The following is a 25,861-nucleotide window of genomic DNA, read 5'->3' as shown; positions in this document are numbered from 1 at the left end:
AGCAATTGTTGCTGAGGGATCTGTGGGTATGAGTATGATCTTGGGGACTGGTGCTTAATGTGAACAGAGAGTGGGTTTCATTAAAAAGGGAAGTGCAGTGTAGTTAAGAGTACAGACTTAATTAAATCTGGGCTCTGCCACTTATGAGCTGTATGACCTAAGACAAGTTACTCAAGCTTTCTGCTTTAGTTTCCTCACCTGTAAGACAGAGATAACAATAACATCTGCCTCATAGGGTTGTTGCTAAGGTAACATAAATATGTGTACAGCACTTAGAACAGTGTCTGTAAGCACAACATGAGTGTTAACAGATGTGGTTATTAAAGAACAATCTACAGTGAAGGAGAAACAAATATGAGAGTGAGCCCGTGTTCTGGGGAAACAAGCTTTGTGCAGAAGGGTGTTTGCTTTGGGGCTTCGGAGAGTTAGGATTCTTTCATTGGAAACAAGGCCCTGGGAACAATAGAGAAAACTTGGTGGCAGCAAGTCTGCAGGGGAATGACTGAAATAGACGTTTAGATATTTTCAGAACTAGAGTATCACACATGTGCCCTGAGTTTTTGCTATAGTCTGTTTTCATATTCTTATATAGGTAATCCACCTACAGCTTTTAGTCCACATATAAAATTAAAATTTAAGAAATCACCTTTCCTTCTAAAATACATTCTAGCATCAGAGGAGGTGGGGAAGATAAATAAACCTAAAAACCCCAAAACTGTTCCTTAAAGATAAACTTAAATATATCATGTTTGTAGTGTGTGAATATCAAGGTTCGGCAGACTATGGCATACTGCCCGTTTCTGTATGGCCTGCAAACTAAGAATAATTTTTACATTTTTAAATAGTTGAAAAAATACACAATAGTATTTAATGACACATGAAAATTACAAATTTCAGTGTTTATAAATAAAGTTTTATTGGAACTCAGCTGCATTCATTCACTTATGAATTGTCTATGGTAACTATTGGGCTACAGTGGCAGAGTTGAATAGTTACAACTTGTTGAATAGTTACTACGCCGAAAATATCTACTCTCTGGCTCCAAACAGAAAAGATTTGCCACAGCGTATGTTATAATGAAAGGGGGTAAATTAATCTCTCCAAATGTGACTAAATTGCCAAATTGAATTGTGATAATACTCACTTTTAGGTTCCCTAACAGAGATGCTTCCCCCCAAACTGGTGATTCTTCGAATGGTGATCCATTTCTTAAGAGAAACTAACTCTTCTAATACTCTGTAGTGCAGAACTCTAAGGAGTTCAATGGAATGAAGACCTGTTTGAAAACTTGAACCCACTCAGAGTTGTTTCTTGTTGAAAAACTGACCCTGCCTACAACTTCTTATGTAGTCCACTAGTGAAAAAAAAGTATATAAGTACAGAAAAGGAACTAGAATTTAATCAAACACTTATCGTGTGCCATACACATTATTTCTTCCAGTTATTCACAATAATTTTATGAAGTTGGAATTACTATCCCTATTTCATTGAGGTAAGGAGAGAGGGCCAGTGAGGTTAAACAACTTGTTGAAGATAATGCAGTTAAGTGGCAGAACAGGGAATTGAACCCAAGTCTGGCAATCAAAAGCCTCAGTTATTTAAAGTTACTAAATCAGAAACTTTCAATATTGTGATTATGACTTATTGTCAGAAGTGCATTTAACTTCATGAAACAATATAAAAGTATGTAAATACATACACTTGAACAAAAGTTTCATGAACCAATACTTACCCTTAAAATGTGCAGTGCATTCTGCTATTTCCTACTCTAGTCTGTAAGTTAAAACATCAATGGTCGCAACCAAACAAATTGCTTTCCCAACCCACTAATAGATCACCATTACCTGATGTCTTAAATAAAAGAAATTAACTGCCTTAAATCATGGTGTTTCTCAATCTAGGGAATAATTTTAATGAGATTCTTTAATCATTATAAAGTCTGGTCAAACTTGCCACTTGTCCCCTGCTTTGTGAAGGCAAAATCATAGAATAACTACATTTTAGATGTTTTGTTAGAGATTACCAAATACTGCTTGGGGACAACTGATACGAGAGACAGGTTTAAAGAGTATGCTCCAAGTGCTTTACATATATCTGTTCAATTCTGAGGTAGATAGTAATATCCTCATCTGACAGAAGAAACAGGCACAGGAAGCTGAGTTGATTTGCCCAGGCTGCACAATGAGTGAACAGCTGAGGCAGGATGCAGACCGGGGTCTGGCTCCAGAGGTCAGTCTTAATCACTTCATTCCAGCATCATTTGCTGCAGGACTTCACACCTGGGTCACATTTGGTTTTCAAAGAGACAACTTCAACAGAATTGACTTAACTTTTAACTTGATTTAAAAAAACACACAAAACCAACAACTGGCTATGTAAAGAATAGTGCTATATCTTTAATAAAAGTGCTGTTAAAATGCCATATTAATTATACTGTCACTGTTCCCTATGTCTGATCTTTATATGCTTTATTTTATTAGAAAATAAAAGTTACACAACATCTTGATTCCATTTTCTTTTTTTTTTTTTTGTCAGAGTTTACCTGTGTCTCAGTTAAACTATGCTTTTATCATTAACAGAGAACAGCTAACTCATTATGGCTATGCTTTTCTATACACCAGCCTATCATTTTCTTCCTCACATCAGCAACACTAGGCTAGGAGCAGGACAATTAGAAGTGAAACAGTTATGTCCCAGCTTTCTTTCATTGAGCTCAATTTTTAATGGGGCAGATGTGCATTAAACAAATAATTTCATTATTAATGACAAGTATACGCTCTACAAAGGAAAAACACAGTGCGCTTTGGGAGTATACTATTGGGGGAGACCCAATCTAGTCAGTGTGGCCAAAACATCCTTGAAGTGTGACATTTATGATGAGCTATAAAGGACAAGAGGGACTCCTGCCTAGACTGATTTCTAGGTAGAGAAGAAAATGTAGAAGATACTGAAGTGGGAAGGACGGCTCCTCTAATAAACTTTGGCAATTTGTCAGCAGGAACTGGTAGAACACCTTCTGGTGGCATCTGTCCAAGATACTTGCCAGGAACAGGAAAAAGGTGCGAGTTCCAGCTTACTTAACTGAGGGTGATTCTGCTCTAGGTGGGAGGGGTAGTTCAGTAGTTCTCACCTTGGCTACACATTGGAATTCTGGGGAGCTATCTCAAGGAAAGAGGCCATGGAGTGAGAAAAAAGAACCCGTTTAATTTACTGAATGCCCTATCCAAAGTAAAAAAAAAGAAATTGGAAAGTTAGAAAAGACTGTTACAAGAAGGTGATCCCATTGATCTATTTTATAGTATCTACAAATGCATATAAAAGAGCCAGACTTTTTTTTTTCTTATTTCTAATTCTACCAAAGGAAAAGTATTGCTGCCATCCTGGAAAAAACCAGAAACTCATAAATATTACTTTTATACAGGAGTGAAAATGAGAACAGGTAGAGCAAAGAGAGGGAAACAATCCTTCCTGGGCTTTTGCCTTTGTTGACCATCAATATTTGTTAAAATGAATAGATAATTCAGAAGTATTGTTAGTTTAAATGTTTACACAATTTATTTTCTGTTGTATTATAAATACAGGGTTTTTTGGTTTTGTCCCATCCTGCATTTTTTTCTTTTTGTTTCTGCCATGCTTTTATTACATTTGTTTGCCATAGGACAAATAAAGCAAATTGAAAACAAACAAACAAACAAACAACAAAAAACAATTGGTGGTAGGAGGTTTTTTTAATAAAAACATGGGTAACCATTTATAGAAAGTTTATTATGTACCAGGCACTCTGTGAAATGTTTTGAATACATAATCATCTCAATTCATCACAACCTTTTGACCTATTATCACATTTGTGTCATTAATGAGGAAATTGAAACACAAACAAGTCAAATAACTCTGTGCCAAAGGTCACCTAATGAGGGATGCCATAGTCCACTAAATCGATGCTATTCCTCTTGGAATTCATTCAACCTATTGTCTGAGCACAGTCTATCTGGTGGATCCCAAAGGAAGGTTAAACAGGATCAGGAGAAAAAAAACAGCAATCTTATGATTGTTCAGCCTACTGTCTTTTCCTAAATGTGAATAGGATTGAGTTTAATGAGATTCATTCAAAGAAATACACCAGCTGTTCTAAACTTTAGTGTGCATCCGAATGTCTTGTTGAGTCTAGCTAAAACACAGACTGCTGGGCTCCATCCACAGACTTTCTGATTCAGTATGTCTGGGGTGGAGTCTGAGAATTTGCATCTCTAACAAGCTCTCAGCTAATGCTGCTGGGTCCAGGAACCACAATTTGAGAACCATTGGTCTATATACATATACTACAGAAATTTACTCTTATATAGCTCTAGTAAATAAAACCACACAGTGTGGGATTAGAATATAAATAAAAGGGCTACTTTAGAGTTTAAAGAGATGGGGAATGTTCAAAGAAAAATTAAAATTTTTTTCCCTAAATTACATGTGTAATATAACATTTGATGCATATGAGAAATATAAGCAAAATTGTAAAAAAAAACATAATTCTCATACCTAATTCATACATAGTGGCAATCAATGTCTTCAAATACAACTAACTTCCTTTAATATTAAACTCTATTTATTTTTATAATTGCCAAATATTCCTATGAGATTTAATTTTTGAAGAATACATATAAACTTTTACAATTAACATATATAGTATAAATAGGTTAAATTTTAAACCTTTTCTTCTTCATTGCTATTCCACAGTTGTCGCTAGTGAATAAACACTATGTTAACTGAAGACTAATCTAACAGAATGTATAAAGTTTGATGAGAAAAGCAATTCAAACTTTCCAAGATATATAGTAAAGCTGCTAGACAGGGACAATACAAAGAATGATTTTATTGTAAATTTTGCAATTTTAGTTAATTTGTAAAGAAAACATAATTTAAGACTAGGCTAGACCATTCTAAAGTAAGCCTTCAAAAATAATGACAGACTACCCTTCAGTGCTATTTGAGCAATTATATACAGTGAATATTGGCAATGAAGTAAAGTCTTACCCAGATCTAGTCGTTTTGAATTCCACCTTGAGGATAGGTTTGCATGGTTCTGGCTTCTTTCCATCCTTTAACTGTTTTCCTAAAATATATTTTCCTGAATTAAATTCTAAAATTCTAAGTTACCCTAATTTCTCACATTGATAGTTTATAAAATGAAAGTGAAATATAATGAAATCCACCATGAAACATTTTTAAATGATTTTGAAAGAAATACTGAATACAAAATAAGACATTTTAAATGACTAGGTTTGAAATTCAGTGCTGAAAAGTAAATAAAATGAATAACTTAGTAACAACTTTTATGTGATACACTAGTAATTCTAGTGAGAGAAACTGATAGTCTTCCCAATGTTCTTAATTATAAATAAGCAAAATAGAATTTCAATTTGCTAAACGAATTCAAGTTTTAAAACATCTAGATTTAGGAAAAATAAATCTAAATCAGATTTCCACCCAAGTGTGACAGGCTACAAAATTAAACCCTATGCTAATAAATTCATTTATATTTATTTTCCTAAAGTAAAATCCATCCATTATAATGTCTAGAAGACTGCTAAAATACACCAACCTCTATATGTCAGGGACTCATATTGTCAAATAATTTTGATTATTTTGAAAACTGTTGATTTGTTATCTACTTCTACACGTTCATTATAGAAACAACTCAGAAAAATATAAAGTAAATAAGACATCTATTCCCATTTCTTGGAGATTAATCATTCTAAACAGTATTATTCTTAGAGATCCCAAACACACACCCCTACCCCAACACTTATCTTCCTTCCCAGCTTCCCCACCCCATAGTACCTGGCTCATTCTAACACACTTTATGTTTTGTTTGTTTGTTGTTTGCCTCATCAACAAGAATGTAGTTTGCATAAAAGCAAAATGTTTACGTGTGTGTGTGTTTTCTGTTGATGTATACACCTGCTGAAAACATTGTTTGGCATACAGTACAGTGGGTACTCAATAACTATTTAATGAGTGAATAAATTAATCATTTTTCCTTAAGATTAATTCCTACAAAAGGGATATCTGGGTAGAACTATATTCCAGAAAGATTTTACCAATTTATATATCCATCAGCTGTGTAAATGAGTATTACAACACACTTTACCCAAACAATGCTATTTTATTTTCTGATTTGATAAGTGGATATTCATTTTAATTTGTATTGTTTTAATTCTTAACTAAATATTCTTAGGCTTACTGGTCATCTATATTTCTTCTTTTAAAAATAGCTTATATCCTTTACCCACACTTGCATGTAATCTCTATATTTGAAAATAAATCTAATATTGAAAGGTCATTAACACTGTACCTATCTCATGCATTACAAATATTTTCCCTAGTGTCAGTTGTGATTGAATTCTTAGAAATGTTTTTAAAATGCACAGAAGTATACATTTAAATAATCAATTCTATCAGTCTTACTATGTTTCCAGTTAAGAAAACTTAAAATCCCAAAATGTCAATTCTTCCACAATTAATTTACAAATTTTAGGTAATCCAACAGCTTTTCTTGGATTGGGACAAAATGACCTTAAAAGTTCACACTGGACTCGATGCCTATGAATAGCTAAGGAAACTATGAAAGGAGATTAACTTCCAAAATGACAGAATAAGAACATCAGTGAACTGGCTTTCCCACAAAAATTGAAATACTAGCCAAACAACTAAATTTAAAAACTTCAAAACTACGGAAATTAACCAAAGCCACAAAACAAGGAGAACACTGTCTACCCAATAGGAACAACTGCACTGCAATAAGACAAGGTGGACTGCGACATTTTGATGGAGGGTTAATTCCCATAGCCCTTGCTCCCCAGCTCACTGGCGAGGTAGAGACAAGAAAACATAGTACTATCAGCCAATACAGAAGATTGAAAGTTCTATTAAAAGCAGCTTCCCTAGAGCACAATCAATATTTTGTCCCAACTTGTAGTTCCCTGGAAAACTATATTCCCAAGGTATTGTAGCAATTCAGTGGACACAGACGTCACCTCGGGGAGACAAAAGTCCCTATCCTCTAGGACATCATAGAAATAACAGCAATCTGCTAGCAGTATCTAGCTGCTGCCTAAGGCTATGGTTTCAGCTGAGACAAGAGCCTGACCAGGAATTTAAAAGAAAATCCCGAAGAACTAGACATATTCCTGGGGACCTAAAATGCTGCACACATATGTAAGGCTGTGTGCATGCCCAGGAAAGACCTAGAAAAGATGAAAGTCAAGGTCCTATTCACTCATTCTGGCTGACTTTGAGACCTTGAGCAAACAGGGGGAAAAAAAATTAAATGGCAGAAAATAAAATGAGCTATAAAACCTTCCGCTGGCAGGAACACTGGGAAAGAGGTCACACGTGGTTGGTAGAAATGTGAAGGAGGCGGTCTTCTTGGAAAGCAATTTGAGAACATTTATTAAAAACAGAAGTACAAAAGAACCAATTCCAATGTAGTATGTGCAGTATGGTAATGGCAGCATAATTTGTAGTGATGAAGAAATGAAAACAAAGGAAATGCTCATTAATTTGGGATGGCTGAATAAACTGTAAAAATTGTGAGACAAACAATCGGCTATTACACAGCCATTCAAATGAAGGACTTAGAGCTATGCCAGATGACATGGGGGATTTTCCTAAAGTAGAGTGGATTGAGAAAAGCAAGATGCAAAAAAGGCTAATATAATTCTATTTTATGTAAAACAATAACCAAAACAAAACCTCATGTGTTTATATATGTGTGTGTTAACATATATGATTATAGAAATATATATATTTTAGAAGAACATCTGTAAGATTTTTGACATAACTTAGCTGGTGGAACAGGAAAAGGGATTGGGCTGCTAATGTCGGTGGAAGGTTGAGGGAGAAGGGACTTGTATGATATGATCCCATTTGTGTATAATGATGGTGTGTGTGTGTGTGTGTGTGTGTGTGTGTAAAAACTATTAATCTTTTTTTGTCTTTCCTCTTTCTGGTTTCATGCTTAGGAAGTTCTTCTCTACACAAAAATCGTAAATTTTTTCCCCCCATTTCTGGTGATTGCTTTATAGTTTCATTTATTATATTTACTTATTTTCTGAAGTACATTTTGGTATAGGGAAGGTATTTTTTTCTCTAATGAGTAAATTATCAGTTATTTCAGTGCAACTTTTATAGTGCTTTTGAGCTGTACCTGCCAGAGAATAAAGTGCACATATTTAAAGTGTACAATTTGACAAGATGTGATGTAGGTATGTACCTGTCAGCACTCTTTATTGAACCATCATAGCTTTTCCCACTAATAAGAAATGCCACCTTTATTATATTAATTTTTTATGAATACACACATATCAGCTGGTATTAGAACATCAAACCCTGCCTTAACCTAAGATCCTAGGGGATCACGTCTTCACCTCTTCATACAGAAATGATGGTGTAGTACAAACTTGAACCTCTGCCATCCCAATACACAGAGGGTGTCAAAAAATGTATACAGATTTTAAGAAAGGTAAAAACTATTAAAATTGTAATATTCAATATGTACCAATAACAAAAGATGAATACAAGTCACGTGTGACTTCTGCAATTACAAAAGCTGCTCAAAGTGGTTACCATCAGCGTCCAGACACTTCTGATTACAACGAACTACTGCTTGAACAACGTTGACTAAAGTGTCCACTTGTATACACTTTTTTTGACACCCCGGGTATAACAAAAGAAGTGATTAGTTATAGAGGTAACAGAATAAGGGATTGGAAAGGACTGCCGGGGGAGAAGACTAGATTGTTGAGGTGGGAGAAAGAATTAAGGGAAGAAAAAAAAAAAAAGGCATGGAAAAGAAGGTTTAAATCTGAAAAGTAGTCCCTCGTGCAGTACAAGAAACAAAGTTCAGAATTTCAACATCTATTTTAATCTATTCAGAGACATACGACCTTTCAGTAAAGAATCAAATGTTGGCTCTGAAGAAAGCCAACCTCAAGTCTTTATCTTCTACTACCCAAAGCTCTAATGGAAGTGTCCAACTGATAGAATTTAGAATTATAGATCCGAATTTTACATTTATTTTCAAAAATTATTGTATTACACACTTTTTGATGAAGTAAAACAATGATTCACATACAACTCAATTTAACCTATTTCAATATTCACCAGCAATCCTTCAGTGGCTGAAACAATTTTTAAAGAAGGGCATTGGGTGTTATAGCTGCTGAACCTTTTCCATAAAACCTGGCTAGGTACAAAGATCTTAACTTTTTGTCTTGCTCAATAGTCTTTTAAAATTGCTCTATGTGTCTAGCATTTATAGTTATAATAAAATTTAAAGCAGTCTAATTTTTATTTACTTATACGTACACTTTTTCCACCTCTGCAAGGATGCTAACAGTGTAGTTTCATTATCTGTGTAAATCAAAAATGTTGCAGTTTGTATAGTGATCTTTCTTCATTAATCTTGCTTGAAAATTAGTCCTTTTCATCTGCATATTCTGATTTTTTCAACTCAGGTTTTTAAAATTATACCACGGATTATTGCTTACATTCCAGAAAGGTTAATTTATTCATCTGTAATCCAAGACTAAGCATTTTCTAAATTAAATCAAGTAATAAGGCACTAGCTAAGATTTTCTAAAGCCATATAAATGAAAGGATGTTTAGAGAATCACCAGATTTCACCACTAGGTATCATTTTACTTCTTACTTGCTATGCCACTAGAGCAGCAAAAATCTGTGCTTTTTGTTTCAACTATCTGTGAACTACCTTGGTAAGTTGTTGAAAAGATCCGGTTAATCATAAAACCTCACTTGATTAATCACATAAACCTCCACATCATATCTGATTTCTTCTTCTCTCTTATATGCCTGCTTCCCATTCCCATAAAACAACTGGCTGCAATGAATTAATTGGTCCAAGTCCAGAATTTAATTAATGTATATCCATTTCTTCCTGTTTCCTGTCACAATTGAAATCTTCATGATTTATTGTTTAACAATGCAATGGCTCCCTAATTGGCCTCCCTCTTCTACACCCAGCTCACCTGATCCACTACCATCAAAGCAATATTTCCAAAATATAAATGTCATGTTTTTCACGGTAAAATAATTTACCAGGTCTCCATCACGAAGTCCAAACTCTTTAGTGTACTATGATGTACACTCACGTCTCTATATGCTTTTCTGTCTTTGTTTACTGTACTTGCCCATAGGAATTCTAAACTCTGGTCACATTAAACTATTCACAGTTTTACAAGAACACTGTGCTTTTGATTATGTACCTTCTCATTAAAATGACCTTTTATGCATTTTTGTTATCTCATAACACGCCACTCACCATTTATGATCAAGCGCATATAACTTGAATTTGTGAAATCTTCCTACGCCCTTTATCTAAAACATACTAGTTCTGTTTCCACATCATACTATGCATGCTTTTATCAGCACTTATCATAATGTATTATAGTTGTCAGTTTATAGATCATTTCCATTCATTGGACTATGAATTCGTCAATGACAATATATTTCCAGTACTTAATTTCTGGTATATAGGAGGTGATCGATAAATGCCTGTTGAGTAAATGAATGAAGAGGCATTAAAAGTGAGTGAAGATTCATAGAAATAAAAAGGACACAAAATAGACAAATCAATTCAAAGAAGAACAAGGCTGAAGTTATCACACTCTGACTTCAATTTTATACCACAAAGTGACAGTAATCAAAACAGCACGGTATTAGAAGAAAAACAGGTAGACCAATGGAATAGAATTGAGAATCCAGGGGAAAAAAACCCACATATATATGGGCAGATAATTTTCAACAACGATGCCAAAAACAATGGAGAAAATAAGGCCTCTTCAATAACTAGTCCTGGGAAAAATGGAAAACCACATGCAAAAGGATGAAACTAGATTGCAATCTATCCCACATACCAAAAATCAACTCAAAATGAATCAAAGACCTAAACATAGACCTGAAATAATAAATTGCATACAAGAAAGCATAGGTACTAAACTCATGGATCTTGGATTCAGAGAGGATTTTATGAACTTGACCTCGAAGGCAATGGAAGTAAAAGCAAAAAATAAAAGAATGGGACTATATCAAACTAAAAAGCTTCTGCCCAGCAAAAGAAACCATCAACAAAACAGAGGCAACCAACTGAATGGGAGAAGATAGTTGTAAACAACACCTCTGATAAGGGGCTATTATCCAAAATATATAAGGAACTCACACAACTCAACAATAAAAAACAATCTAATTAAAAAATGAGCAGAGGGCCTGAAGACACATCTCAGAAGAAGACAAACGACCAACAGATATATGAAAAAATACTGAACTTCACTAGCTATTAGGAAAATGCAAACCAAAACCACAATGAGATCCCATCTCACACCTGTTGCAATGGCTATCATCAACAAGACAAGTAATAACAGTGTTAAAAAGCTTGTAGAGAAAAAGGAACCTTTATACACTGCTGGCGGGAATGTAAATTGGTACAACTACTATGGAAAACAGTACAAAGGGTCTTCAAAAAAAATAAGAACAGAATTACCATACGAGTCACCAATCCTTCTTCTGGGTATCTATCTCAAAAAAATCTGAAAACATGTATCCGTAAAGATATAGCTACATACCCCCATGTTGACTGCAGCATTATTCACAATGGCCAACACATGGAAACAACCAAAGTGTCCTTCAATAGATGCCAAAAAAAGAACATGCACCATATATTGCCGTGTATAATGCTCTCCAGTGTATAATGCACACCCACGTTTTTGGCCTAAACTTTCAGGAAAAAGTCTTTTGCTTTGATTTTTTTAATTCAAAATTTTTGTTTGTTTACATTTAACTGGTTGTTTTTTCTATTATAAAGGAATTTTAGCATTTATTTTTTAACATATTATGGTACAAGAAATTTTATGTAACAAATAATTACAAAACACAAGGATGGATAAAAGGTACAAGAAATTTTATGTGTTGGTAACAAATTTACGATATTTACCCATTATAGAAGGCCAAGAACTCTTCATGTTGAAAGTTCATCGTTAAGTTCAACAAAACTGATTATTGTATTCCAGGGTATTATTTTGTATACGGATATCGTTATTGATTTCTAGAGTTACACTTTTAACTTATAAGTATAAATAAAATAATTAAAAACATTTATATGTATGGAATTAGCACTACCCATGTATAACACGCATTCGTATTTTTCTCTCACAAATTTGGGCAAAAAAGTGCACATTATACACAGCAAAATACGGTAGTACATATATATAATGGACTATTACTGGGCCATTAGAAAAGATGAAATACTGCCATTTACGACAACATGGATGGATCCTGAGGTTATCATGCCAAGTGAAATAAGTCAGACAGAAAATGTCAAAAACCATATGACTTCACTCACATATGGGATATAAAATTGAAAGCAACAAACAAGACAAACAAACAAACAAATCATAGACACAGATAACAGATTAGTGGTTACCAGAGGGTAAAGGGGAAGGAGGGTGGTAAAAGAGGGAAAAGGGGGTCAAATATGTGGTAATGGAAGGAGAACTGACTCTGGGTAGTGAACTCACAATGCAATACATAGATGATGTATTATAGAATTGTACACTTGAAACCTATATAATTTTACTAACCAATGTCACCCCAATAAATGTAATAAAAATTTTTTAAATTAAAAAATAAATGTTAACTGTAAAAAATGAGTAAAAATAATGGACAAAAACAAGTGCTTTCTAAATTTTTAATTTTGCATTTAGAATCCAGAACACATTTTCTAACTGAGAACAACTGTCACACAGCATGTATACAGCATTAATTATGAACACAAAATGGACTCAGTAATTTTGATAGCTATGTCAGTCACAAAGTGACAGTCATGCCAGAGCATCACATGAAAGGCGTACCCAGTGAATGCCCTAACCAGGTAACTCCAGACACAGGGTGGAGTGTGACCACCTAGATGGCTTTATCAGACTGCAGATAGGTGCACTGCACCCAGTCTTAAGCATAAAATCAAAGCCCTCTGATGGCTCATCCAGCACTCAGGCCTCACCTCATGAGCTGACAGCCGCACCTGCACTTGGCCCAGACGGAGCGCTTGAAGCCTTGCCTCCTAACAGTCTCACCAGCCCGGCCTGAGGCAACGACCAAAGGGACTGTTGCTGAACACTGGACTCTCTCATCCTTCTTTCATAAGACTCTGTTCGCCTTACAAACCCTATTGCTTGCAAACCTGTGTTACCTTCTTGTGTGAAACCTCTCTACCTTGACTATTGGAGGCTATTCTCTGACTGGAGCCTGGTTAATACTGGTGGTAAACTGAGTCAGTAGGACTATATCCATGGCTTTATTCTAATGAAGTCTGACACTGTGGAAAGACACAAATGTGTGTGAAACTGTTCCTTTGATAGCTGTGTCCCACTCATGACAACAACAGTTATATTATCAAGCTAGAGCTGGCTATCCAGTATGTTAGCCACCACTCACATGTGACTATTGAGCATTTCAAATGCAGCTAGTCCAAGTTAAGGTGTGTTTTAAGTATAAAATACACACTAGATTTCAAAGAGTTAAAAAGAAATTTTGAAATATCTCAATTTTGTATGTTGATTACATTATTGAAATGACAATATTTTGTATATTCTGGGTTAAATAAAATTTATTATTAAAGTTAATTTTACCAGTTTCTTTTTACTATTATTAGCATGGTTATTGCCATGTTTCCCGGAAAATAAGACCTAGCCAATCAGCTTTAATGGGTCTTTTGGAGCAAATATTAATATAAGACCCGGTATTATATTATATTATCATATAATATTATATTATACCTGGTCTTATAGTAAAATAAGACCGGGTCTCATTAATTTTTGCTCCAAAAGATGCATTAGAGCTGATTGTCTGGCTAGGTCTTATTTTCGGGGGAAACATGATAGTAAATTTAAAAATTACACATATAATTTAAAAATTGTATTTCTAGTGATGTTCTAGAAAATAGAATGATTCAAACTGGAGAATTACATTGTTAACAATACTAGTCCGAAATGGGGAGGGTATTCTTTCCTTAATGAGAGTACAGATAGAATTAACTTATAGCTGGAGTGGGATGGAGACAACTAAATACTTAGTTTTTGACTCTTAGCTAAAAGCAGTGGGATTTATAATGTGCTTATTCAAGGTCCAAAACTCCCCAAACTCCCCTGGTGACCCCAGTGTTGTAGTTCACTGAAGGTTGGCAATTTGCCTAAGTGGTTTGGCGAGAGTAACTTTATCATTTACAGGGCCTTCTCAGGTTTCTTTTCGCATTCCTAGAAGTCAGATCTCAGTGGCTGGAGTGAGGAAACTCGGCACAATCCTATGTAGATACGTGCCCATGGACGCCTGCACATGGGGCGTCCCTCAGCATGCCTGTCTGCGCTCTTTCTCCTCCTGCACCACCGCCTTTGCTTTTAAAAGAAAGCCTTATTTGAATATGCTCTGTGGAGTTTGTAAGGCCTTTCAAATATATAAACAGGTAAACTCTGCAATGACTATTAAAGAACTGAGGTATGGTTTTATTATTTATTGAATTTTTATGCTTTAGGTGAATATTAAAAGTAGATTAATAAAATTATTTGTATGTCACATGCATGAAATATTAAAATGACTTTTATTTATGCAAACTTTGATTTTATTTTTTCTTCAGTGATCCTTAATACAATAGACTAAACCTATCTTGGTTTATTCCTTGATAAGTGGATTGATTGCACTTATGAATAAACTCCAGAAACTAAATTTAAAAACGACATTATCTATAGTGGACACCTATCAATTTTGACCATCCTGCATCTTCATTTCTGATTCTGGTAAAGATAACAATCACAGAAAATCTCACTCTGCGCGCACATTACTGGAGAGATCCCATGGGGTCCTTGGCCAGCAAATCACTTAGCCATGATGACTACTTCAGGGTATGTATGTGAGCCATTCTAGGGCTATCAAATTTCTTCCCTACTGAATAATGAAAGCCCATCTGTCATAGGAGAGAGAGAGGCCAAAAGAGAGAGTGACAGATTTAGAGCCGACCAAGATGACTTTGCAGAGTCAATAGATGGAACCAAATCTGGCATAATTTCCACATATGCACAAAATTTCACACATCATTTAATCCTGCTGTTTTATATATGATGAAACTAAGTCCCAGAAAACAGTAATTATCTCCACAAGGTATTTCATATAAAACAAAGCTAGAATTACATTCCAGGTTGTCTGATTGCCAGGGAAATGTTCTTTGATAGTCATACAAACTAGATTAAATGGAACTATCACTCTGTTTTAGTCAAAAATCATACGTTGAATAATGTCACACACACAAATAAAAACTTCCTGGAAAAACTATTACTATCAACCATCTTGATAGACATAGTAAAATTATTCTTTATTATATCAGAAAATTCTTAAATGAAATTAAATTATTCTCCTTCACTGGCCATTTTATCCTCACTATCTAGACAACTGCTATGTCCCTCAGAATAAGAGTCCACTATCAAACAACTTTAGCAACGAAAGATGCCCTCTGAGGTTAACGACTGAACATAACCAGCAAATCTGGAGAACTGTCTTATTATTCAATTATAGTTCCAGCACTAGGCCATCATTTCTCAAAGTGTACTTCATGGAACATGAGAACCACAAGATGTTCTGTGAATAAAAGATGCTAAAATCAAGTAAGTTTGGGAAAAGCCACATAAAATAAATGAATATATAAACCAACATAAACAATAAATAAATGTATACACAGAGGGTCCAAAAAATATATACACATTTTAAGAAATGAAAAAAACTGTATTAAAATTGTAATACTCGATATATACCAATAACAAAAGATGAATACAAGTAATGTGTATACATTTTTTTGGAACCCAGGTACTTTGGGGATAACTAATCTAACATTCTTTTGGTTCTATCCTACCAAGTAAATAACATATCCAGATTTATATTTACTATAATTACCTATGTATAGCATATCACAATGTCCAGGTACTTTCACTTTACTTATTATCTCTACGTAGAGATGAGAATGCAGAGGTTCAGAAATGTTAACTGACTTCCTAAAGTCACAGAGCCAGAAACTATGGAACCAAGGCTTGATCACAGATCTAAGGGCTTCAAAACCCCGTGTTAGGCTGATGTAATATTATGTCTTTTGAAAAGATTCTTCAGGACATCTGAAGCTATTCTTAACAGTAAGTATCACAGTAAAGTACTGGTAAGAGTCTTAAAGTACAATCAGTTCCTGGCTATCAAGATAATGCTTATGAATGTTTTTCTTTAAGAATAAGATACTTAATCATTAAATGGATTTAAACATGAAAAAACCCAAATGGAACAAAATTTTAAAAGTCTACTATATTTAAAGCAATTTACCATAACTGTTTGCTAGAAAGTAAGAGCAAGAGAACAAACAGACAAAAGTAATAAGGAAAAAAAACCTAAATTTCAATCCATCAAAGCAGACATTTAGTGTACTGAAAATTATATACGACAAATATGGTATATGTAAAATATATACTAGCTTGTTATGGTATGAAAAACGTGTTTTTGTATTTTAATGTATAAAAATGTACTTTGTTTTGCCACTGAATTCAGCTATCAACATAAGTTTAACTTTGGTATGCTACCTACTACTAGCAGTAAGCAGCAAATTCTACTACTAAAATAATTCATATTTTATAAATAAAAAATACTTCTGATCATCTACGTTTCAGACTGCTATACTATGTAACACCTGCCACAGAAAAATTTTACTTTACTTACATTTTGTTTAGATTCTAATTTTGAAAAAAAAAGAACAAAAAACATTCAAGCAAATGTTCTGTCTTGTTTAAAAATAATTTTAGCTAGTGACCCTCTTTTGCTAAGATACTACAAACTGCAGAAACTTACTTATGCCACTTCTAAAAGTCTGCTTTCAAGGACATATGTTTTTCGTAGAAAAATAGGATCAAGATTAAACAGAAAATCACCACTTGGCAAACATAGTAACAACTTAGCCAAGGAACATCAGATGCTAAAATCAGAGGGTAAAATTTGATGAGGAACAGTATGTTTACAGTCTCAAAGTGTTCCTTCAAATCAATATATTTATGATTACAAATACAAATCAAAAGTGCTTATTAATTTCAATGGGATAAAGAATAATTTTGTAATGGAGAGATCTAGCAGACAGAAGCTTAATCAAGGGATCACACCAATATGGGACAAGTCAAACACAAGTTCCACTTGAGAGGACGCAAAAAAGGACACATCAGTCCTTCTGGGATATTCCTACTGAAAATGTGCAACCTGAATCTAATCACGAAGAAAAACATCAGACAAAACCAAATTGAGGTACATTCTACAAAATAGCTGACCTATAATACTCAAAATTTGTCAGTTATGAAAGTAAAGGCTCAAAAACTGTTCCAGATTGAAAAAAACTGAAGAAACATGACAACTACATCGAATTTACATATAGATTCTTCTGATAAAAGGCAAACCTTGGTTATATAAGAGGACATCCTTGTTTGTAAGAAATAGATACTAGAATATTTGGGGGTGATTGGGCAGTATTTTGACAAGTTACTCTCAAATGATTCAAAACAAAAAAATATTTTTATACTATTTTTACCGAAAATTAAATAAACTTAAAAGTGAAAAACTAATATTTATTTTTACCATCTTCAATATTAGTTTCATTTTTTTCTGGATTTGACAAGTTCTTAAACTAATCATCTACTTTTTTTTTTTTTCTGGATTCCTAGGTTCCAATGGGGTTGGGAAAGCCTAAGATTTATGGGAATTCTCCGGAGTAGTACCAAGATTAGAGAACAAGGCACTAACAGAAGGAAGAAAGAAAAATGTAGTAAGAAAAACTGGAACCTACTGTCATAGGGCTATCCTCTGGATACATGCACACATAGATCTGTAGCAAATTTAAAGTAATTGATTTTCCAGAAAATTGCCTGCTACCACACAGCAGTGGTAAAGTATACCAAAATGTGTGATTTTAAGAATTGTTATTTTTACCAGAAAACAGACAAGTCTAAAAGCCCATTCTGCCATAGATAAAATGTCTTAAGTTTTACTGTTTCTTTCATTTTCTCATTGCAATATTTCAGAATGTATCATTTTTTTAAAGTAGGCATTCATATTTTAAAGCAAGCAATGAAATATTAGTAATAGCTACAAGGACATTTTTTCAATATACTACCATATTAAAGAACAGATTCTTTAATATGAGTTCCCTAAATTTGCTGGGTAAGAATTTCTAAGGGTGGGGGTGGAGACTGCAGATTAATAAAGACATACAAATTTCTTGGGTTCCATCCAAAACTCAAAGAAGGTCTTCATAATCTGTTTTTAATAAATCCCTTAATAAAATATTCTTTTACATTTTGTAAATATTATACTAGTTGTGCAGAAAGGAGCTAACATAGCAGGCTTGAGAGTGCTATCTCTAGAAATGTCAGCTTCCAATAAGCTTAGCTATAGGTTTGCATCTGGTAACTTGGCTTTTGAGATGGTTCCCACTATTCCCACACTCATAAGGGTGGTACACTGTACCTCAGCTGTCTGTACAAACACTGTGGTTTATGATGAACCCCTGCTTTCCCTCTGGGAGTCTGAAATTTTGTAAGTGCTAAAGCAGAAGGTGCCTACAAAATGACTACAATAAAAACTCTGCCAACTGGGCTCAGGTGAGCATCTCTGATAGAAAACATTTCACACATGTGGTAATAACTCACGGCTAGGGGAACTAAGCATGTCCTGTGTGATCCTACTGGGAGCGGACTCTTGAAAGCTTGAGCCTGGTTCCCTCAGACTTCACCCCATGTTCCTTTTCCATTTACTGATTTTGCTTTGCGTCTTTTTGCTGAGTCCTGTTCCTGGTGAATCATCAAACTAGGGGTGATCTTGGGATTCCTCAACACAACACTTTAATGTATAAAATTACCTTCTATAAAGCTCCGAGTGTTTCAATAAAATTTATATGTACATTAGCAACTTGCAATTGATACCTTTAAAATAACAAAAGCTTAAAGTAAGTCCTATATCACTCGAGAAATTATTTAGTTTTTGGACTACTAGTGAAACAATATTCAGAAATTAACATTTTCTCAAAGTTCAAATTGGCTATTTCAACTGTAAATATAGTTAATTTGAGATTGTATTACATGGTTACATATTTATTACATATTATGTCTGTATGTGTAATTATTTTTAATGCCCTCAAAATGAAAGACCCATCCTTATCCTCAAAACAAACAGAGAAACAAATCCAAAAGCAAACTCAAAACAGTTTATTATCCATCACAATTTAGGTAATGTTTAAAAGTGATCCAGTCTTACCATGTGGGGTGATTGTCTGTACAGGTTTAGCAGGGGATCTCACATTCCATATGGTCAAGGTACCATCTGAATGACTGCAAATAAATTGTTTTCCTTCATGATGCCAAGCCACAGAGTGGATAGCCTATAGAAGAGGGGTAAAGAATTCCATCCTTTAAAACAAAAATTTATTTAAACACCAAGCTATTTATAATTGGTATTGTAATTCATTTTTATTTAAAATTTTTTTCTATTTCCCAAGACAATATGTTATCTACATTCTCATAATTTAGCCCCCTTGCAATACAAATGAGATTTAATTTAATACTGACACTATTTTAATTATTTTTACTTTATTTACTCCCTAAGCCAGCATAAGATATAATAGTTCCAAGTATGTACAAAGTCAACAATTACTAGTATTTCATTCAATGTCCATTTATACGAGTTCCTCATAGGCTTATAAATTTAAGTTAAATGAAACAATTTAGTATTATGAATCAGATTTTAAAATTTAAGTGATGATGGATAGAGACAATAAGAATTTTTCTAAATGCCAATATTTAACATAATGGTTTAGGTTCAAAGTATCTCTAACAAAATTCTAAATAAAATCTTAAAACAGTAATAAACTTATTCCAAAATACATATGACATTCCACAAACTCCATCTTAAAATAAGCAATCCCTTAGGAGCCTTAACAGATGGATTATTTCTGCAAATATGAATAGTGATAAGAAGCTATTCACAAAGCTATTTAAATATATTTTTTAAGAGATAAGGGTTATACAAGAATGGTCTACAGTGTTATCTGAAACCTATAAATAAAAAGTCTAATCTTATATATATAAATTTATTATCACACGCATGTATATTATATATAAACGGAAAACAAATATTAATATTGTGCTAAAGAAAACAATATAGATCTTTATTTCAAGATGCATACACCTTTTATTTATTATATTAATTAAACATTCAAAAATAAATACTAATTGTAGGGACCAGTGATTCACAATTGTTCTGGATAACAGTGAGAAAAATATTACAGAAAACACCCAACTAAAGAAATAACTGAAATGAACTTTTACATGTAATAAAGATCAACAAATTTTTGCTATTTCTTCAATTTTTGAAATACAATCCAACTTGATACAAGTTCTCATTTTTTTCTAGAAGTCCTTCTCTAATACTATTACATGTAATACTACATGTTACATAAATATGAGTGTACATACAGCCTATGTAAGTATACTATATGTGCAAGAATTTATTATATATGCTTATGTAGCACATATAGAGTATTATATATATATACACAAAGTGTATGTGTATAATATATGCCACATATAAATTATATATGCATAAAACATACAATTATACTTTCTTTTTAGTCTTCTCAGGAAAATTAAGTAGAATTTATGTAAACAAAGTGGAAACAGCAAATCTCAGTAACCAAATCTGTCAAATGCTCAAAATCAAAAGGTGGGTTAGGAGCAAACCTGAATAATTCATGGGAGAAGACATGAAATACAAAGTAGAAAGCATAAATCAGGGTTGAGGAATTTTGTGTGTAAATTGTCTTGTTTTTACCTGAGTAAAAAAAAAAAAAAAAGGAAAACTATAGAGATGAATAAGAGAAATAGGTAAGGAGAGAGCTCGACAGTAGAAGAAATGGAAAGCAGAAGAACATCATAAATAAGTGGTTTACAAAAGTGGTGGAGGAAGATGAATTCTGGGCAGAGGAAAAAAGTGTAGAGAGAAGTGGGGAAATGGTATAGTTACTGGCATAAGCCACAAAGGAGCAGTATGTACAATTCTAGAAGTTCTTTTAAAAGATGCAGTGTCTGACAAAAAATCTTAACTATAAAAAAGCTCATCAGGCAGTTAATGGATTAAGAGTCTAACAGTATTTTTATCCTTGATAAAATTAAAACAAGCAAAGCACTGTCTACTCTGATACATTTTTTAAAAAGAGTATTATCTAATTAATAGTCTTTGACAAAAGTAGTACATGTGATGCTGTCTGCTATTCTTATCAAATAAGAGGGCATCTTGAGGAATAATTTTTTTGGAAAGAGAACACGCTAGCTATTTATCAAATTTTACATTCACTAACTCAAACTAATGGCAAAATTAGTTTCCCATTTGCTGGTTTAGCAAATTAATCAATATTATTAGAATCACTTAACACTAAAAGTTGTATATACCATATTTTGCCATGTATAATGTGCTCCCATGTATAATGCACACCCATGTATTTGGCCGAAACTTTCAGGAAAAAAAATCTTTCGTTTTAACTTTTTAATTCAGATTTTTTTATTTGTTTACATTTAGGTACTTGTTTTTTTGTATTATAAAGGAATTTTAGCATTTATTTTTTAACATATTACGATACAATAAATGTTATGTAACAAATAATTACAAAACACCAGAACAGATACTAGGTACAAGAAATTTTATGTACCGGTAACAAATTTACGGTATTTATACATCTTAGAAGGCCAAGAATGCTTCATTGTTGCAAGTTCGTCGCAAGTACAACAAAACCGGTTAATGTATTCCCGGGTATTATTTTGCATATGGGTATCGTCATTGATTTCTAGAGTTACACTTTTAATTCATAAGCATAAATGAAAGAATTAAAAACATTTATATAGATATGGATTTAGTACTACCCACGTATAATGCGCACCTTTATTTTTCCCTCATGAATTTGGGCAAAGCAGTGTGCATTATACATGGCAAAATACGGTATACATACATACATCTATACATACATACATACACACATACATACACATATCTTAGTCAAGTGCTCTTGCATTATACATATACTGATTAATATTTTTAAGAAAACTTACACCAAAAATTTCTGTTCTCCCAGAAAATAAGAGTTATCTTAATATTCTATTCAAAAGAAACGCTGATTCTTAGTGTAATTATATACTGTTGCTAAAACACTTAAAAAATGTGAACAAAATGATAAAAGAAAAAAAATAATTTTATAATGTAGGCTTTGATTTTAAACAATAATCTTGCAAATACATGGAAAATAAATATTGAAAATACTATGTTTTATTATTAACATGTAATCAAACAATAAGGTATTGAATGCTCAGCACACTGAATGAATTATTTCTTGTACATATGAATCCATTAAATTGTGTAGCTTTGGCCCTAGTATCTTCACTTATGAACATTTCAATGTTAGTTCCACCAGACAAGGGAGACCAGAGTAATACTGTAGAATTAAACAATTATTGCAAAATACAGTTTGTAAGACAGTTGATAAAATTATTACAGATTGGACATTAAATGATTTACAGTTAATTTCTATAAAAGATTTAAACAGGCACAAATTGAAAACACCATCATTTCCATTAAAAATGAAACCCAAGTAGAACTTTCTTAGATATGTTTAAAAATGTGACTAAATCATTTACTCTTTTACACAGTATTTAATCTTTGTGTGTGTTTATCTTGAGTTTGTGTGTGTGTGTGTGTGTGTGTGAGAGAGAGAGAGAGAGAGAGAGAGAGAGAGAGAGAGAAGCAGAAAATAAGCTATCTTAAAAGCACCTGTCTAAACACTGAAGAAAAAGACCTAAAAGGAATGTTTCAATTAATATCTGTAAAAAAATATAATTTCTTTCAAGTTATTACTGATTTGAATGTTGAGTTACAAACATTTGAATAGTTTTTAAAGAGACTTTTGAGAGTCTTGAGATACAAATGTTCTCACTGAGCTAGCAATACACAAATATTATTTCTTTGTATTTTACTATCTATATTTCTATCAGTTACTTCTCAGTCTACTAGGAAAAACCAACACGCTACCAAAATACAAAAGTCACAGATAATAAGTCCAGACATATGACAAAGAGTAACCATTAAAATAAAGAGGTTCATAAGTATTAAATTTTTGTCTTAAAACATCAATAATGCTGTATTTCATTTCTGCCAACACTTTGGTTACTATTAAAAGAATACTGATGTTTTAATACTGATTATAGCCTAAATGAAATTTTGTCCATTGAAAAAACATAATTTTTGTGGACTGAAATAGCATATGCAGAAAATATCTGTAGAAAATTAGGAATACTACCCAAGTACACTCAAAAGCTATCATTTAGACATAACAAGGTGAGAAAAAAAGTTTTTCAAAAAGAGAAGTACTAACTGGTTACAAAGCAACAAAAGCTTAAGGGTAAAGATGAACTTTTGTTCCCATTACTCCCATCCATCCAAATCACCCTCTAAAGACCAAGTGAACAATTAAAGTTGTACCAAGCAGAACTTTTACTATATTAGAAATTTTCTGAATTGATATTATAATGTCACTTAATATGTTTGTGTAAGTGTAATAAAACTGAATTTGACTGGAGTAATATACCACTGATCTGAATGTAAATATTGAAGGAGTAGTCTTTTATAAAGGCCTTCAATTTTTTAACTCTTACTATTGAGTGAGAATTATTCCTATAATTTCTTGAATGTCTAAAACTGTACACTTGGTAAAATCTGCATTAAGATTCAAATATAAAACATTTATATATGAACCAAGAGCATGATATTATAAAACAGTATGAACTCATTGAAATAGAGCCAGAAACTTTTACTCAGTTTACAGGTCAATTTAGAAGTTAGATCTTACATTTACAGCATCATTAAACATAATATCTAGTCATTATGCATATTAATATTTATTAAGAATATATTTTATGACTTTGCATCTCTGATGCATCTTTATTCATTAGTCTGTAGTTATCCTATAATTTCTTTGTCTGGTTTTGGTATCAAGATAAGGCTGGCCTCATAGGATGAGTTGAGAAGTATGCCCTCCTCTTCTATTTTTGGGAAGAGTTTGGGTACATGGGTTTTATTTGGTAAAATTCACCAGTGAGCTCTCTGCGCCTGGAATTTTCTTTGTGGGAAATTTTTTCATTAAAAATTCAATTACTTTAGTAAATATACAGCTACTCAGGTTAACTATTTCTTCTAGAGTGAGCTTTGGTACTATCAAGGAATTCAAAAGAATTTTCCATTTCATCGAAGTTGTTGAATTTACCGGCATTAAGTAGTACATATTTCCTTATCAGTCCCTTTGTATTTCTGCAGAAATTGAAGTGATGTCTCATTTCCCATGCCTGATATGAGTAATTTATATCTTTCTTTCTTTTGCATCACTCTGGTTATGTGATTATCAATTTCATTAAACATCACAAAGTTAAGCTTTTAATTTTGCCAACTTTTGCAAATGCTTTTCTGTTATTTGTTTCATTGATTTCTGTTATTGTTTCAATTCTTCAGCTTACTCTGCACTTAATTTGCTCTTCTTGTTTCTCACGCTGGAAGTTGAGCCCATTGATTTGAGACATCTCTTGTTTTCTAATATAAGCATTAAATGCTATCATGGATGCTTCAACAGCATTCCATACACTTCAATATGTCATATTTTAATATTATTTTTCCATTCAAAATACTTCCTCTTTCTTATATTTCTTCTTCGACCCATGGGTCATTTAAAAGTATGTTGTTTTACTTTCAAATATTCATAGACTTTTCAGCTATCATTTTATTGATTTCTAATTTAATTCTATTAGAATATTTTTTTTATGATTTCAATTTCTTAAAACTTATTGAGATTGATTTTATGGCACATTATATGGTTTGTCTTGGTGCATGTTCCATGGGTACTTGAAAAGGATGTGTATTCTGTTGTTAAGTGGAGTGCTCTGATATTTACTTTGCTGATATTAATAAAGCCATTTCAGCTATTTTTTTGATTAGTGCTAACATTACTTTTTCTTTTCTCACCTGTTTTTTTCTAACATAACTGTCTTTTATTTAAAGTGCATTTCTTAGACAGCATACTCGTATAGTTGGACCTTGCTTTTTAATCCATTTTTACAATCTTTGCCTTTTAATTGCGGTGTTTAAACCATTTACGTTTAATATGATTATTGACATAGTAGGGTTTAAATTACAATCTTGATTTTTTTCCCCCCTATTTTTCCCATCTATTCTTTGTTCCTTTTTTCCTCTTCTGCCTCCTTTTGGATTGAATATTGTTTAAATTTCATTTTATTTCCATATTGTCTCAACTATTTGGGATAGTATTGTTGTTTTGGTGTCTCCTTTAGGATTTACAATATACATCATTATCTTATTATACTCCACCTTCAAGTAATAGTATGCCACTTCAGGGACAATATAATAACCTTACAACGACATCTCTCTCCTGACCATTGTGCTACTATTGTATACATTTTAATTCTACATGCCATAAATCCTACAATGCATTTTATTATGTTTGGTTTGAACAACTGAATTATCACTTAAAGAGAATTTAAAAATGTAAAAACAAAACAAAAACTTTTATATGTATCTACTTATCTACCATTTTTGGCATTCTTCATTCCATTGAGTAAATTCAAATTTCCATCTCATATCATTTGCCTTCTGTATAAAGGACTTCTTTTAACATGTCTTGTAGTGAAGG

At 32.9% G+C, this 25,861-nt stretch overlaps 1 protein-coding gene across 6 annotated transcripts in view; it reads right to left on the bottom strand.

Moving 5' to 3' along the window:
* Positions 1-25,861, bottom strand: part of STXBP5 (syntaxin binding protein 5) — a 158,862-nt gene that overhangs the window by 73,999 nt on the left and 59,002 nt on the right. For all 6 annotated transcript variants that reach the window (XM_019746935.2, XM_019746931.2, XM_074333689.1 and 3 more), the window contains exons 8-9: positions 19,381-19,504; positions 5,026-5,104 (exon numbers count right to left, since the gene is read on the bottom strand). In XM_019746935.2, the coding sequence (XP_019602494.2) occupies positions 5,026-5,104; positions 19,381-19,504 (203 nt within the window). The remainder of the gene's footprint in view (positions 1-5,025; positions 5,105-19,380; positions 19,505-25,861) is intronic.

The sequence above is a fragment of the Rhinolophus sinicus genome, linkage group LG05 (genome assembly GCF_036562045.2).
Source record: "Rhinolophus sinicus isolate RSC01 linkage group LG05, ASM3656204v1, whole genome shotgun sequence".
NCBI classification, from domain to species: Eukaryota; Metazoa; Chordata; class Mammalia; order Chiroptera; family Rhinolophidae; genus Rhinolophus; species Rhinolophus sinicus.
The sequence above is the reverse complement of the archived record's forward strand: the minus strand, read 5'-3'. Positions and strand labels throughout refer to the sequence as shown.